General features: G+C 40.2%; 1 protein-coding gene across 2 annotated transcripts; it reads left to right on the plus strand.

The window, feature by feature from the left end:
* The first annotated feature begins 8,224 nt into the window (after positions 1-8,224).
* On the plus strand, positions 8,225-15,103 carry emc10 (ER membrane protein complex subunit 10). Of its 2 annotated transcripts, XM_062408586.1 has the most exons (8): positions 8,225-8,382; positions 8,506-8,572; positions 9,644-9,756; positions 10,421-10,534; positions 11,863-12,047; positions 12,340-12,433; positions 14,195-14,292; positions 14,800-15,103. In XM_062408586.1, exons 1-7 carry the CDS (start codon positions 8,290-8,292, stop codon positions 14,279-14,281), a joined length of 753 nt encoding a protein of 250 aa, XP_062264570.1. In that variant the 5' UTR covers positions 8,225-8,289; the 3' UTR covers positions 14,282-14,292; positions 14,800-15,103. The 2 variants fall into 2 exon arrangements, with proteins under 2 accessions (XP_062264570.1, XP_062264569.1); XM_062408585.1 differs by lacking the exon at positions 14,195-14,292.
* Positions 15,104-16,411: the final 1,308 nt, after the last annotated feature.

The following is a 16,411-nucleotide window of genomic DNA, read 5'->3' on the forward strand; positions in this document are numbered from 1 at the left end:
GCAGCGGGCCCTCGAACAAATCATCCCGCTCATCTCTTCGCTTTTATCGGGTTCCTCTCCCTCCCGTCTCCCTTCCCTCTTTTCCCCGAGCAGGCACTCGTTTCTCAGGTTTCAAGCTACCCGCTGATTTACCGCGCTTTGAGGTCACTGTTGACAAAGGCAGCCGGGCATATTTTAGGCTCCATGACTTATAATACATTGTGACATACGTTACAGCCTGTGGAGTTTACTGTCACATAATACAGTATCAATGGTCGATTAATGTTTCAGTGCAGAGGTTATTAAATGCGCTTGCACCTACATGGTAAGGGTTTGCTGCACTGCTGGGACTCCATGAGTGCAGTTTAGTTGATGTGCAATGAAAGGTTTTATTATCAGTCATGAAAAAAAGGGATTTACTGTACTTTACACACCCTGTTTTTTCAATTTATTTAAAACATTGGTTAATTAACCTTAATATCACATAACTGGACTTGCCCATTTATTTTAACAGCCCTGTAGATGCAATAAACGCAAAGCATATGTACTTAATCTTTGCATAAAAGGTAGTCACATAAAATAATTACATATAGCAATTAATCTCGACAGTTATAACCTCACACCTAGCTTCCGACGTCACCATACGTATGTGCGCTGACTTTTGCCCTTTCACCACTCCTGCTGCTTTCCTCAGCTTAATGCATTAAAAGGGCCAAAGAAGACCCCCCACTTCAGACACACGCACACACGCACACACATGCACACACAACATATTTGTCCCTGCAGTGACCACAAGATCCATTATCACTGTCATTGGAGGCTTCTCCGGGCATTTATAGATGTTTCTTTTCAGAACTTTGATCTCATTTTACATTTACGTTGATGAAAAACAAAAAAAAACTTGACATCTTCCTCCATAGAAACTGTTTTATCTGTTACTGCTTGTAACAAATGAAAACTAAAACTGCCTTGATTCACATGCACAAGGAGAAATGTTCTAATATGTGTGTTTGTGTGTGTGTGTGTGGTGGTGGTGGGGGGGGGGGGGTTGTGACTATAATAGATAAATGATTGAAGCTAATAGACAAATTAAGCATCTTTGTTTTGGAAAAGTGATAATAGTAATAGTAATAAAATGGCCACATCTTGGTATTAAAAGTTATACCATACTAATGACACTAATACATCTAAGCCATTGTGCATCATGTCACAGTTACGAGCTTAGTGATCCAAAATTCTAACATTTCATCAAGAATGGGTTTAAACTGTGGGTTAAAAATTATCTTGTAATTCCAATTCCGCTGCATCGTCATCTCCCACCTTTTGTTTTTTTGGGGTTATAATCTTGCATGCTGCACCACCTTACCTGGCTCAGGCATGTCTGTGTCTGGTTATAGTGATTCCTCTGAAAGTGTCTTCCTTCCTCCTTGTATGTGGATCTGCCGGTCTTTCTTCCTCAGTCCCCTTTTATCACCTCGACATCCCCCCACCCTCCCACCCCAAGAAGTGGAACAAGGAAGGAGGAGAGTGACAGTGTGGTTGTCACTTGAAACCCTGGCAGGAGCAGCAGGGCTTTGCGGAGGAGAGGGAAGACACCATGAGGGGTAAAAGCGTTTCAGAGCCTTTAAAAACCTGCCAGCTGATGAACTCACTAGGCCCTGGAGGCAGAATGTTAACAATGACCGATGCTGATCAGCTCTGACTGACAGTTTGACCGGCTGATAGACCTGTCAGCATTTGAACGAAGCAAACTAAAACGACTTTATACAACATATCTTCAGAGGGAAAAAGGATCAAAGTTGACCAAAAATTTTGCATCTCTGTGTAGTCATTTTCGTGGTTTTGGTTGTCTCTTTTAATTTAGCATTTATTTTTGAATGTGTCTCTCATCATTTTGTGCCCCTATGTGGTTGTTTTGCGTCTCTTTTTACTTCTTTTATGTCTCTTCGTGGTTATTTTGTGTGTCTTTAGGGTCAGTTTGTATCTCTTTTCTTATTCTGCATCCTTGTGGTTTTACGGCTTCTGTTTTTTCAAATTTTTAGTCTGTTAACTATGAACAGCTGCATCATACAGAGTGTCTGGTTCAGGGCCTCCATGACCCATTTGGCCCCTGGACCCCCTGAGCACAGATAGGCCTGTTCAATCATCTGTCCCTGATAAATTACACTTTGCTTCACAACAGAAATGTATAATGTTTCAAAAAGAGTTCATTAATAATAAAGTAATAATGTAATCTAATCAAAGTTCGGTATAACCCAACCTGTTATAACCAAAGGATGCAGTGAAAACGTGAGTCTTGTTAAAAAAAGGAGTCTTGTTAAAAAAGTCAAATGTAAAGTCACCCTTCCTCACCCAGTTATTTTCACACAGTCCCTGAAGCGGCTGAAGAAGAGGAGTGCAGGAAGGAAAAGCCCTGGGATGAATATGAGGGAAGAGCAGCAATCCCATTTATTCCCCGGCAGCCATCCCTGTCATCATGGTGTGTTTTATGAGACTGGAGGCTTGTGCACACAGATATCAGAAACCAGGTCAAAGACAGAAGCAAGAGGTCGGTAACCTTATGAGTTCTTGAAGAGGTAGACATTTTCCAACATGTTGCAGACATGACTGTAAACACCTACACCACATGTTTATATGATGAGGATTTGCCATAGATGACGTGTTGTGCAATAAATACATATTCCCTTCACGTTACAAAGAACAAAACATAAATATGAGTGACAGAAGCACAATTGTGGGCTCTTAATGGTAATGCATCACATGTATGGACATTCTAAGCATCAATGTTTAATTCTGCACTCGTCTTCTCGCTCGCCCGAATTGCCCGGGCAGCCGTAACCTTGACTGTTACAATAAACATTCTTAAGTCAGAAAGAGAGGAAGAGATTGAAGAACGGCTATTTAGGGCAAGTGCAACTTGAGATTCAGATGTTCAAGGAGAACAAAACACCCTCAAGGAAGATTAGAGGGCTCTGTAAAAGTTCCATGAGTCCAATGTATATTCCAATTTTAAATTATTCAACTTTTAAGCAGAATTAACTTTAATAAATGGGGGTGGGGGTGGGGGGGGGGGGGTATGATCCTGCATGTCGTCAGCGATGATTTCTCATCTGCTTCGAACAGGTTGAAATGATTCATATATTGTGGATTCAAAGCAGATATAAGAGACTAACTATAGGTGTCCTACATGATCCGGTGAGCCACTGTGGAGGATGACACCACAGTTATTCAACACACGCATTAGTGCACGCTAAGCCAAACTGAGGCAGGTCCTCTCTACCTTTACAGTCACTTTCACATGACCCCCCCCCCCCCCCCCCCCCCCAAAAGCCCAGCGTTCAATATTCAGCGTTGAAATTCAAGCTTAAGAAATTATTGTGAGGACAAAACGTGTCTCGGTGGACTAATCTGTTGCCCAAACGGAGGCAGGCTTTCTAAATATTTCAGTAAACACGCAGCTCCGTGTAAACCTGGCAAATTTCATAACATGCTGCCTGATTACCAGGGTTGATTTGATGCCACATCAAAAACGCTAATGAGATTTTAGAGTGTTTTCTGTGTCAGAGTGCGGCAGCACTGTCGGATCTCTTACTTTAACATAACATTTAAAAATCAAGACAACATTTTCCAATTTTATTTTAAGAGCCTGGTGAACTGTATGTTTTTGAACAAGGCACTGATGTGTATTTGACTGTGTGCTAGAATACAGAGCACGATAAACTGTCAAGAAAGGGATAGATTTTAATCAGTAATGGAAAAATCAACAACCATATTAGACTTAATTAAGATTAGTTACTTTGTCAAGTCGAAACATTTTGAGGAATTTCTCCTTTCTGCATGATACATCCTCCCTTGAGCCGTTTTCACACATGCACGACGCAGCGGGAGGGGATTTGTCTAAGACATTTGTTTTCTTTTTGGTTTTGGTTTTCAGTTTTACGTCTGTCGCATGTATAGAAGTGTCTTCAATCCTGCCACTCACTCGCGGTGAATCCTGCTGGGAAACTCCTGCTGTGTGCGACGACATATGCACCTTCTCCAGAGAAATAGCGGAGAACATACAGAGTTCAGTGCGTCTGAAGCATCTTATGGCTGGGAAACTACAACAACATCTAAATGTGTGTGTATGATATGTCTGGGATGGTGGTAAATAGTTTATTACTTTCTTCAATTTTCACAATGCTCCATTTTTAAGAGTGCACAGCCGCACAAGACCAGACAGCATCTTCCTTCAAAGACAAAGTCCCAGCTAAATATACATCTGTTCATATACTTTAGTAAAAATGTTAAGGTGACACCATTGTTTTGTCCAATGACATAGAGCAATGGTCTTCCCACTGAGCGGGATTAGATACTGCACGTGTCTGAATACTTCAAAGGCAGAAATAAGCTCCTGGAATTACATGCTTCAGTCGCCATATGGTCTGTACAGAGCGCCCTGCCCACCCTGCACCCCCCACCTTCACACTGAACAGGAGCCAGACAGACAGACAGTAATGTGATTACAATTATGTGTCACAAGCACATTAAAGTTCTCATATATCCATCCAACTTTAATCTGACTTTGAGAGAAGGTATTTAGTTTAGTGTAAAAAAAAAAAGCCATAGAGGTAATGACCTCTGATCTACTGAGCGGGCCACATGGCTCTCATAGCACTGCCATACAAGTCAGTAGTAGCTGGTTAGATTTACCTTTAGCCTCAGTTTTCCTTGAGGATTGGCTTTGAACGTTGTTGTGCTAAAAAGGCTGAAACACAAGATATTCGCCAAGGGAAAATTGAAAGAGCTAAAATATAATTCTTAAGCAGCTGTTCCAATTTTATGGTATCGACCTTATTATGTTTGGATTTGGTCCTTAAAATTGAACTGAATCGAATAACTTTTATTTTACTTCATTCATCTTATTGCCATGGATTTTCTTGTGAAGCACCTTCTAACCTTGCTATACAAATAAAGATATTATTATTATTATTATACATTAAAAAAACAGGCCAACCAATCATCACTTGTTTTTAATGTTTTTTAATAATTTAATATTTCATGTTGTCAACGGGAAGATACAATGTTAACTGTATCAGGTATCACATGTAGAGAGGTGTATTTATTGTTTTTATCTTGAGATTTTTTTTTTTATTATTTTAGTGATTTAAAGCCTAGACTCTATATAAAGATGGACAACATGACTGACAGCTGAGGCTAACTTGCAATTGGTCAAGTGCATGATTCAGACGGACCTTGCCACCAGGGCTCCATTCCAGGAACACTACTGCACAGACTCTGGCTCTGAATTACCTCATTGGAGTAAGATGGCAGCATTCATAGCCGGGATATTTTGGTTTAGTTAGTTGTCAGTGGGAGGAAGTGGAGATGTATAGTCCATCTTTCTTGACAGTCAACGCCCCAGACCCCAGCCCCATGAACTTATTTAGCCATTTTAATCTTTAGGTCATCTGGTTCTTTGTGTAGTGAGTAATATTCCAATGTGAGCCAAATTCACTCAAATGTCCTTACGGAAATTACCCCAGACAATGGTTTGACGCCCTCCAACCAAGAACTGTTGTCAAGATTTATGCATGAGTGTGAAAAAAAACAGGTGAAATCAAGTTTGTTGTCTAATCAGACAGCAAGTTCCTGATATTCTTTAAACTTTAAAGGATTAACACTCGATTCAAAAATCCTTTTCAGCACTTTGATGCTGAAATTCTGAAGTTTAAAATGATAGATGCCTTTCACTCGTATCCACAGAGGTTTTATTGCATGTCAGCAGAACTCTTCAGCCAGGAATAAATTGAGAAATAACTTACATCAATCACTTTTGGCAGAAACCTGCTGCTGCCTCTGTCTTCTTTCGGGCTGCGATATTTTCTAAGTTATAGGCTCCTTTGGCTACGGGCCCAATCGGGGAAGTCACAGACGTTCTGCCCCGCGGTCGACCCTTTGACTGTTTAACCAATTCTGGCAACTGCAAACCCAGTTAAATTAGTAAGTGAAGCCAGGATCTAATTGCACACAGGCCCAGAGGAGAAGAGCAACACACCATCTATAAATTCTTGTTTGGAGGAGTAACATATCAAAGCCACTGAGTCTATATTGAGCTAAACAAATGCTGCTAACAAACCAAGGTCACTGAGATACTGCAGTATTAAGGAAAAATGATCTTCCAGCAGCTTTTTGTGCAATGACAGTTTAAAAACTGAATGTCCAGTTTAGGACTAAATGGGTATTGAGCTGATCACATGTTGGTTTTAAATGTCTGTATGCTCAATTTATTAATATCCATAAAATAGGTGTGCAGTCAAGTGCTTACCTCCACTGAAAGACAGCAAATCGACTTTCAATATATGATCACATTTATTCTCCTCATTTTTGTATTTTTGTCTTTATTCAACAGGGACAGCATTAAAGAGCGAGAGGATATAAAGAGGGAAACCCTGGCGGGAATCTAACCCGGGACATTGCGATTACACGGTCGGCTTCTAAAACCCCTTTGCCATCAGGCGGTCCGCTTTTTAAAAGCCTCCCAGGCACTCTCAGCTACAGCACTTGTGCCTGTGTGAACAAACTTGGCATTAAATGTCCACAGGAAATCCCCGTCCAGTTTTACAGCCTGCCCCCACCACGACAAAGAAAGTGCTCAAGGTCTCGCACATGAAACGCAAAGAGAGCAGAGCTCACTGGAGACGCATGTTCTGTGACACATGCTCTGATGCCAGATGTGAACAGCAGCCTGTCACAGCTGGATGAACACACAGAGTCTACGAACGCTGAGCCACTGACGTGGTTCTTGAGATCAGTGCAGCTCTGATTGAGTCCAGGGTTTACGCTTTAAAAAGCCCATTTGGTTGAATGATACCGTGGCTGACTCGGAATGCGGAATGCAGACTAAAGGATGTTAAGTCTCCTCATCACAGGACATACATATTTAGTGCTCAATTGATAATAGGGAACTTCAAGAGCCCTTTCAAAAGTAGCGGGGGTGAGGCAGAGGTTGTGGGCCTCTTCTGGTCTGTCAGCAGCCTCTGTTGGCCCTGGACGTGTTAGTGCACCCACAGTCAAGGTGGTGATGAATGTTCACAGCACTGCACTGACTTCAAGGTACTGGAACCTCTTTGTAATGACAAGGGGAGGTACTACACTCTGTTTGTTTGTTGGAATATGTCTGAACCAATCAGCAAATTAAGAGTAGGATGTCACACAGTAGAGTGTATATACCTCGGCCAAGGCCAAACAGTCCCCTTACATTCAACCGGCTGTATCGAGTTACACATGCTTATAGATACCATACTGCATCCTTCCACCAAGTGTCATTGAAAACAGTTTTTGTGTTATCCTGCTCACAAACACAAAAGACAAATCGACAAACAAACAAAGTTATAGGGGTGAAAACATGTCCTGCTTGGCGGCTTTAATAATTTATTGATCCCATGCGTATTCTACAGTAAATAATGCTCTAAATATGAAGGGATACAAAGAAAAGACAAATCGAGTATTTCTTGTGTTTTAGGTATATCATCGATGAAATTACAAACTTACATAACCAAAATTTAGAGCGGCACTAAGCGGAAATTTAGGATGCCAAAAATAGAAATGAGAGGTGCTTTTGTTTTCTCAAACTTGCACACAAAGTTGCCGCTGACATGTTACAAGACAGCGCCACAGATCCTGCTTCATTAGTTGGATTCTGACAGCAGACAAAGACACCACTGTAAGCACCTTTAAAAGATATGCAAGTTTATAGAGTAAAATAATGTTCCTACGCAGCAACGCCTGCAAAGAGGATCACAGCATCGCATGTTCAAAAACAGAATTGAAAAGTAAAGTTGATATGATATTGAGAAGAATTTATTAACAACGCACAAGTAGGTCAATACGTGCCTTAAATAGCTCAGTGCTGACAAATAACTGTGTGCCTGTGTGTTTAGATGGTATTTCCCTTGTCGCCAGCATTTAAAGCTGCCATTTATTTAAACCTCAAAAGTATGACGCAATCCACGTTTTGTGATGCTGGAATAATGAGGTTATTTCTCAGCTTAAGGCAAAGATGTAATGCTGATGAAAACATTAATTGAAACAAAGGTTTTAATTATCTCACTGGATAAAAATGTCATCATAAACCGAATTGAGGACAAACATTTTCCAATTTAGAAGGATGAAAAACTCCTAAATGTGTATGGAGAAAATAAAATAAAAGGAAAGGGGCAAATAAGAACATTTTCATTTGAAGGGCTTTGTTGTGAAAAAACACCGGAAAAGCTGGGGACGTAGTTGGAGTCCACTTTACACTGTCTTCCGGTAGTAGTTCCTGTAACAATGGCTCGGTCACTTCCATTTAACATCGCGGTTGTGTGTTCTGTTTTGCTCTTTGTGTGCACAACACTTGTGTTTTGTAATAACGGCAGAAGGGTGAGTGTGAAAACATCCGAGATTTCCAGCATTTGTCTGCAGGGAAGCGGAAACTGCACCTGTTTGCGGTGTGGTTAGCATTAGCGGCTAACGGCTAATGGTGGGGTTCCTTCTTGTTTCCAGGTCGGTGATGCTCTGGACACGGAGTTCGGGGGGTTCTCTGTGCCTCTGGAACACTCCTTCGAAATCGGTGAGGTGTTTTTTTTTGTCATTGTCGAATCACCGTCGTTGTGTGTATCGTGCTAGTGGTAATGCCGGTTAGCTAGCTAGTGCTGGTAGCCATGCTAAAGTCAATGGGGAGCGCTTCACACCAGAGTCCATTCAAAAAACCCTCAGTTTAGTATTTGTTGACGGTTTTACGTACATTCCTTGACCTGTTTGATCAATGGACATTTTTCAGAACAGCTAAGGTCTACTGTAAATCTCGGTGCAAAAGGTAAACAATATTTTAGTTTAGGTAATTGTACCTATTTCCCTTTATCACATTTAACGACAGTGACCACAGTGGGTTGTATTTCCGACAGACTTTCACTGAGGGATCCATTTATAACTGTTTTTAATTCCATTTCATGTGACCCACTGTAATCAGATCAGATATTATTGCTATCCTGGACAAATAGAATACACATTTAATTTGATATTAGTGCCTGTTATGTTTCAAATTAATATAATGTATTAAAGTAGAATCTCACACAGTATTCCCCAGACCTCCTCCACAGTCCCCTTATTAAACCACATTTAAATTAATTAAATCCTGGCCTTTACATTTTTTTTTATTTGATCTGCACCAACCTGCACACACTTATAAATATCAGTTACCAAAAATGCCGGACATCATACCAACCCTAGACAAATAGGATACACATCTTTTTTAATGGTGCTTCTTATACGTTTAAAGGGTTTGTCAGCTTTGGTTTGGAATCAGTGGGTCACATGACATGGTAGCCATCAAAATACAACGCATTTATTTCCTATTCAAATGGGAATTTCTTCACAGTCCTAAAGTGAAATGCTGTGACATATTCAACTTGAAATTGCCTTCACTGCAGTACAATGTGATTTCTTATTAATATGTAGATACATCTTTGGAAATAATATGGTCCAATCCCTCATTGAGTCATGTGGGAAATGTTCTTATTTTCTTTTTATATATAAAATAGTCCTACTACCTTTTTCTTTTATAAATGACAGTAACTGTGTGACTGTGGTTTATTCATACTGTATGTCCTCTTTTCACTGAACGTCGTCCTCCTCGTTTCAGATGATGTTGAAAAGTTTCAGGTTCGTGGAGCCCTGATATTGAAAGCTGGGAGGGAGCCCACCGCCTCACTGAGTCAGAACCAGCTGTCTGGGGAAGACAGAACCAAACTGAAGGTGAGCTGTGGTGATCAGGTTGAATAGATTTCAATCAGAATAGAGATGGTGTCATTATCTATGTTTCTAATACTTTTCTAAGTCAATGGTTTCTTCATTACAACATTTGCAAAGAGTGTAGATGAACAGATTTGAGCAACAGACCAGGGAGTCCAGGGACATACGGTTGAATTCATTTATAGTTCACAACATGATCATCACAACTAAATACAAATGTTTCAGTAATTTCAACCCCCTGACTGGGGAATGGACACAATCTTTTTTATATATATATATTTAAGGTTTTTTATTATTTCAACATTTCAATCCTGTTAAATATGTTTTGTTATTATATCCTGTGAATAGGTATTGTTCCCTCTGTATAAACTGAAAACATCTTTTGTCAATATTTGTCACTGTATTTTGGACAGGGAACTTATTTATAGTATATTTAGTAATCTTAATTAACACTGAGTGTAAGTGGAGCTGGATTTCTGTGCACAATGGTTTTCCTTTCCTTACTCCTTATTATTTTCAGAGATGTTTACTCGTGCTACATCTTTGTGCACTGTGCTACAAAACTATCAACCTTTATAACTCCACATGTGTGTGCAAAAAAGTAAACTCCCTGAAGTCATACAAAAATAATATCTAACCCTTGTTTTGAACTTTCATGACTCCACAGGAAGTGGCTGCTGTCGACGGTCTGTACAGAATCCGAGTGCCTCGTGTTTTCCTGCAGACAGACAGACAGATAGAGCGACAGTTGGAAGGTTATCTCACAGCGTTTGTCAGAGCCGTATGTATTTCACTTATTTTCACTTAGTAAATGATATTCAGGATAAAAAGCATTTACGTACAGTTGATCAATAGGACTGTATGAGGACACTGAGAGAACTGAGATGAGGGGTTTTGGTAGTCTGACAGCTTCTTGGAACATTTGTGCCATTGATAGGACGAATGAGAAAGTGTCTTGAGTGGTTTTAAATTGATAATTAATAATCATGAGCTCCCTTGTCATGATTATTGCACAAAAACAGCTGTAGACCTGCTTGTTGGTCCAGTGAGTGTTCACTTACCTCCCTTTTTTGTTTTAATGGTCCAGTCTGTAAGATTAAGGTTAAAGGGATATATTGTCAAAAATGTAATTTAAGGAGAGGGTGATGTGAGGGGCATTCAGCTGCAACATGCAACTTCCCCACTAGATATCACTAAATCCTACACACAGAACCTTTAATATGTGGATTCATTTGTTCTCAGTGGACATTTTATTTAGTTTAATGACTTGACTTATTTGACTTGAATAGTTGGGTTAGGGTTAGTATCTTACTGTTGTTTCAATGGTTAAATAAATCCACTATAACACCACTTGGTAAATGAGACAGTTTAACAAGTGGAACCACTAGAGTTTGTAGAGATTGAATGAGGAATTTTATGTAGTAAATGTTTTCTCTTAAGCTATTTTGTGATTGTTTGCACAAAGTTGTTGTTTATACAGCGAACAATTTATCACTGCTTCTTATGGATTTTCTTCCAGTGATCGACAGCCACCTTAAATTATCTTCAAATATTCACTCACTTCATGTTTTAAGGCTAAAAAGTATGTTGGACTGAGATGCATTATATTAACTTTGTTTGTGTGCAGCAAGATATCACTCCCGGAAAAATAAAAATTTGAATAAACTGCACTGTGTGAAATAACAATCTTTAAAGTTTATTCAGGTTTTCAAAGCAAGCGTTATATAGCTCTAATAAATTAAACATCACATACAACATGTGATATAATTGTGGGTGATACTAACTATAGTCCAACCCTCTTATCGGCTCTAGCACAGAGTTAATGGTAGCTGCATTTATGTTTGCCGATATGCACCAACTCTTATTTTACAGATGCAGAAAAGATGTGACTTTGTGTTTGCATTTTACATAGAACTGTTCTATGTATTTGGTTGGATTGGTGTTTTCTTCTTATTTATAGTTATTGGAAAGTATAGCTAAAATATCATGCCTCATTTCTAGTGGATATATTGTTTTAGAATTGTTTTCCTGGCTGGGCTCTGATACTACCTGGGTGATGTCGTTGTAACCGTAAAAACTGTTGTTTTCTCCTCTGACTCTGTCCTGCAGTGTGCCATGGTCGAGTCCCATCTGAGCGACTCCATCGCACTCCACACTGACGTCGCTGGGTATCTGATCGGCATCTCTATAGTGACGTTACCCGGGGCCTGTCGGGGCACTGAGGTTGAGGACGAAGTTGATCTCGAGGTTTTCAACACTACGCTCAGTGTCTTGGAACCTATCATTGCAACTGGGTCAGTCCTAGATTCCTTTTTTTTTCTCCATCCTTTCATCTCATCTACTCTTCTTATGTTGGCACATTGCTGCCTCTCATATCTGTAACTGTCAGTGAAATCATTGTTATCAGTGAAATCCTCTTGTGTCTCTCACTGGAGCCTTTGATTCAGTTACACTGTATTTGTCTTGGCTGAGGTGCTTCTTGTAATTTTCCCTTATGTAGAACAAGTCTCTCTGCGCTTTGCTGCCTTTCAGATAAACTCACTGTTTTGGGGTTTGTTTGAGTATTAATTGCCAACTGTCTTACAGACCGAGGACGGATCTGTTCCTTGAACGAATCGAGCAGGAATCGGAGAAGAAATCAAAGAATCCACAAGAGCAGAAATCTTTCTTTGCAAAATATGTAAGTACTCGCACACTGAAACCTGCTGATAAGGCAGCAAGTGCTGCTTGAAGACATACTCTCCTAATTGTTATAGACATATAGTTAGTAATTGAAAATGCCTGTTTTGATTATATCTCTTCTCAGTCAGACCCAGCACAACAGTTTTCTGTGCATGTTGCAAAATATAGCACAGAGGGAACATCAGTACTGTGATTTTTTTTTTTTTCCCGTCTTTCTTTTGCCCATATTTGTGGCAGAAAAGTATAAATATCTTCTGAAAAGTCAAAATGGTTGCACATGTTCTGTTTGTTCCCCCAGTAGGGTTTAGTGTTTTGAGGGTGTTTTCACATCGGTTGTTTGGTTCATTCCGTTCATTGAAAAAAACAGATGCATTTCTCCTTTTTGGTCTAGTTTGTGTCTGACTTTTTACAAAAGACAGACGATGAGATCACATGGCCTGCCTGGGGACTAACTGATTTGGCTGTTTTAGTGTCTGTCTTCTTGGATCAGTGGTGCTGCAAGGACCAGGCAGCAGGTTATGCAACACTTTTCTGGTTCAAAAGCAATCAACCTCCCAATCATCATAAAGAGCTCACAAAGTGAGACGGCATGGTGCATATCATTAAAAACTAAATACAGAAAAAAAGCAACATTTTCTGCTGTAAGATCCGATTTGGTTGCTATGGTTTTTTCTTTAGTCACTTTATATTGTTGATAAAATACAGAGGTGCTCCATCTGAACAAATCTCTGAACTTCATATGTATGACCCTGTTCAGACCTGGTATTAACATCCGTCCTGAGTGATGCCGATATAAGTGGACTATCAAAGTTCATGTCTGAAAGCACCCAGATGGATCCTGAGATCACATTGGGAGGTAGTTTGAGACGCATGTGGCAACATTCTTTTCTCTGTGTGATGGCAAATTGGTCCTGGGCCACATATGAAGGACCACCTATTCAGCTGGTGTCCTCTGACCCGCTACAGCTTCACAATGAACAAAAACATAATTTTAAGCTTCTCAGGATCAAGATTCACTTAATTGTCATTCAGACCACGCACAAGCCAAGTGTATGTGCGCAGGTCTTTAAGGGTAGATCTTATTACCAGGTCTATATAGGGCCTAACACTTTTTTATTGAAAAGGGAAAATCCCTCGACTCTGCACACGTATGTTCTACTATGGTCACCCATGTTGTATAAACACTGTCCACACAGTTATCACTGATCAGGATAGTGCTTTATGAAAAGTTAGCTACCAGGAACATGATCCGGTGATAGTTCAGTTTGAATTTATGGTAAATTTGACTTACTCTCACTCAGCCTTGAGGTTTTTATCACCATAGATAAAATGTACCAGATTCTGCCTGGATCACAGCGGCCATAAGTCACAGTTAGTTTTAACAGAACCAACCCTTCAGCTGTGAAAACACCCAGAGTTGGTTTGAGCCCCAGCTCTGTAGTGTTATTTCCTCAGTTTTCCCCATTTGATGCTGTGGCCTATAACTGAACTTGTCCAATCCAAGATAATTCAGTCAGCCCAGTTCAATTTTCAACTTTCGAAACCCCCAAAACACCCTGTTAGCTAGAATAAACCTCCTCTCTGCCTTCAACCTCCATGTCTAGAAACATCTCATCTCGTCTGATCTGTTTTTATTGATCACACTATTTTGTTTTGCGTTGTGCTGTTTGTCTGTTGCCATGTTCAGTGACCTGTGTTGACTCTGTCCTGTGCTGCATCCAGTTACAGTGTGTTGACTTAGTGCTGTGCTGTGTTCCAGTGGTATTTGATTCTGGGAGGTGCAATCTTCCTCATGGTCACCAATTCGGCAACGCCCCCAGCAGGGGGAGACAGAGAGCAGAGCTGATACCCACTGAAGTACAGTTTTCTTACTTGTGGTTCCCTCTGTCCTCCCCTTCCTCCTACTCCTCCTCCTCCTCCCCTCCATGTGTCAGGTTTTGTTTTAACTCTTTAGCAATGTAACTAACTGAAATCACTCGTTCATTTCCCACTCGTTCCTCCCTATTCACTCTTTTTTTTCCAGGTTCAATGCCAAATGTATTTCAGGCTGATAAATAAAAAGTTTGAATTCAACATGCTTTGCGTGTTGGAGCCTCTATGCTGAACTAAACAGAAATCCTTCATCTTAAAATGTGGGTGTGAATCTGTTCAGCGTGTGTTTGGTGTTTGACCCTGAGGTTTTTCTTCTTTTGTTCTACAGTCACTCACCCACTTTTACACGTCACCTTTTTTCTCTTCCGTTTAGAAATTTGATTGACTCTAATCTGGGATGACCAAACTGGAAATCAGATTTATTTTGGAAATGAAGATATTTTTGTGTTAACTGCCATTCTTTTTGTGTTTTTTTGTATTTGTCTCCTCCAGTGGATGTACATCGTTCCTCTTGTTCTCTTCCTGATGATGTCAGGCGCTCAGGACCAATCAGGAGGTGGAGCTGGGGGCGGAGCAGCCAACGGGGGTGGCCGATGATCAGCACACATTGTTTTTTTTGTTTATGTGAAAATTAACTCAAATAATTCTCTTGAGCAGTTTTTAATTGCTGTAACATAAAGCTATTTCAGGCAATGTCTAACAGAACTGAAACCTGTACAGAAGAGAGGAAATAATGTGCCCTGCAGACGACTGCATTTTTATTACTAATGTGAAAATAAAATATTTATTCCTCGAACACGCAGACTGAAGATTTTTAAACTTCTCAACCACAGTTTCTGTTTTACTCTAAGTCTCAGATTCAGTTGTAACCAGTAAAATAATAGTAAGTGTGATATTCTGAAAAAAATAATCCTCAATAGGCAGCAGATCTGGACATAATCAAAAAAAAATCTGATTTGTTAAGGTTAGATATTTGTAAGATACTAAACTCCCTGCATACTCAACCAATTTGTAATAACAGCTTAAGATATAAAGTCTGAATCAATGCTTAAAGTGGCTATAATAGTCTCCCCAAATTGAAATTAAGTTACAGTGGCTACAGTAGTGAATGCGTTGAGGGGGCTGCAGCACCTCATACTCATTAATAACAGTTCCCTTTTTCCCCTTAAATTTTTGCAAGATTCATGAAAAATGGAAAATTCCTCACAGTGTTGGAGAAAGGAGAAAAAATATTTTTAGATCCGCCCCCTGATCTGGACTCGGGCCAAACTGTAATTGGTTCTTCCCCGATCTGTACCATAGTCTTCAACCAAGTTTCCTTGAAATCTGTTAAATTGTTTTTGTGTAATCTTGCTTACAAACAAACAAACCAATCACCATTTGACAGGGGTGAAAACGTGGCCTCCTTGGCAAGAAACATTTACTTAGGTACAGTAATGAAGTAAATGTACATCATTACATCCCAGCAGTGCAGTCAGAGCCACATCATACCACATCTGAACAGTGATCAGACTCGCTGCTGCTGCCCCCTAGAGGACTGTTGTGAGAGTTATTCAGTAAATACTGCTGAAATAAACTGCATGTATTCCAGTCTCTTCAATAGACTTCATATTGTTAATTTAAATGTTTATATTAACTGCTGTGTTAAGTATTGTTGTAAGTAGATAATGTAGTGTACACGTGCTGTATAATGCTTGGAGGGAAGAGAATACTTGACATATATCAGTCCAATCCATACTAACGGCTGACTACTCGTCCCTCTTTGATCTTATGACTCTGGCCTTTTTTGGAGAGCTAATGTGAAGAGCTGTGTCTTGACTCCATCGCCCTACCACCTATCTGTGTATTTAGAATCACGAGTCCGAGGAGGGAGATCACACGATTTCACAACAACACGCCCCTAGAAACAGAATGTCCTAAAATCCCAGTGTCAACATCGCCTCTCCTCTTTCTTATGTCAGACACTCGGTCGGGCTGTTTTTAGTCCGCGTGTCCGGCTGTGGGGAGTATCCTCTTATTTTCAGAGGCTCAGCGCTGAGCTTCAGCACTTCCGTGGCCTCTGCCCTGGGACTATCACCAGCCGGCCCTTTCTCAGAATGACCCA

Source organism: Platichthys flesus, chromosome 16 (assembly GCF_949316205.1).
Source record: "Platichthys flesus chromosome 16, fPlaFle2.1, whole genome shotgun sequence".
Taxonomy (NCBI): Eukaryota; Metazoa; Chordata; class Actinopteri; order Pleuronectiformes; family Pleuronectidae; genus Platichthys; species Platichthys flesus.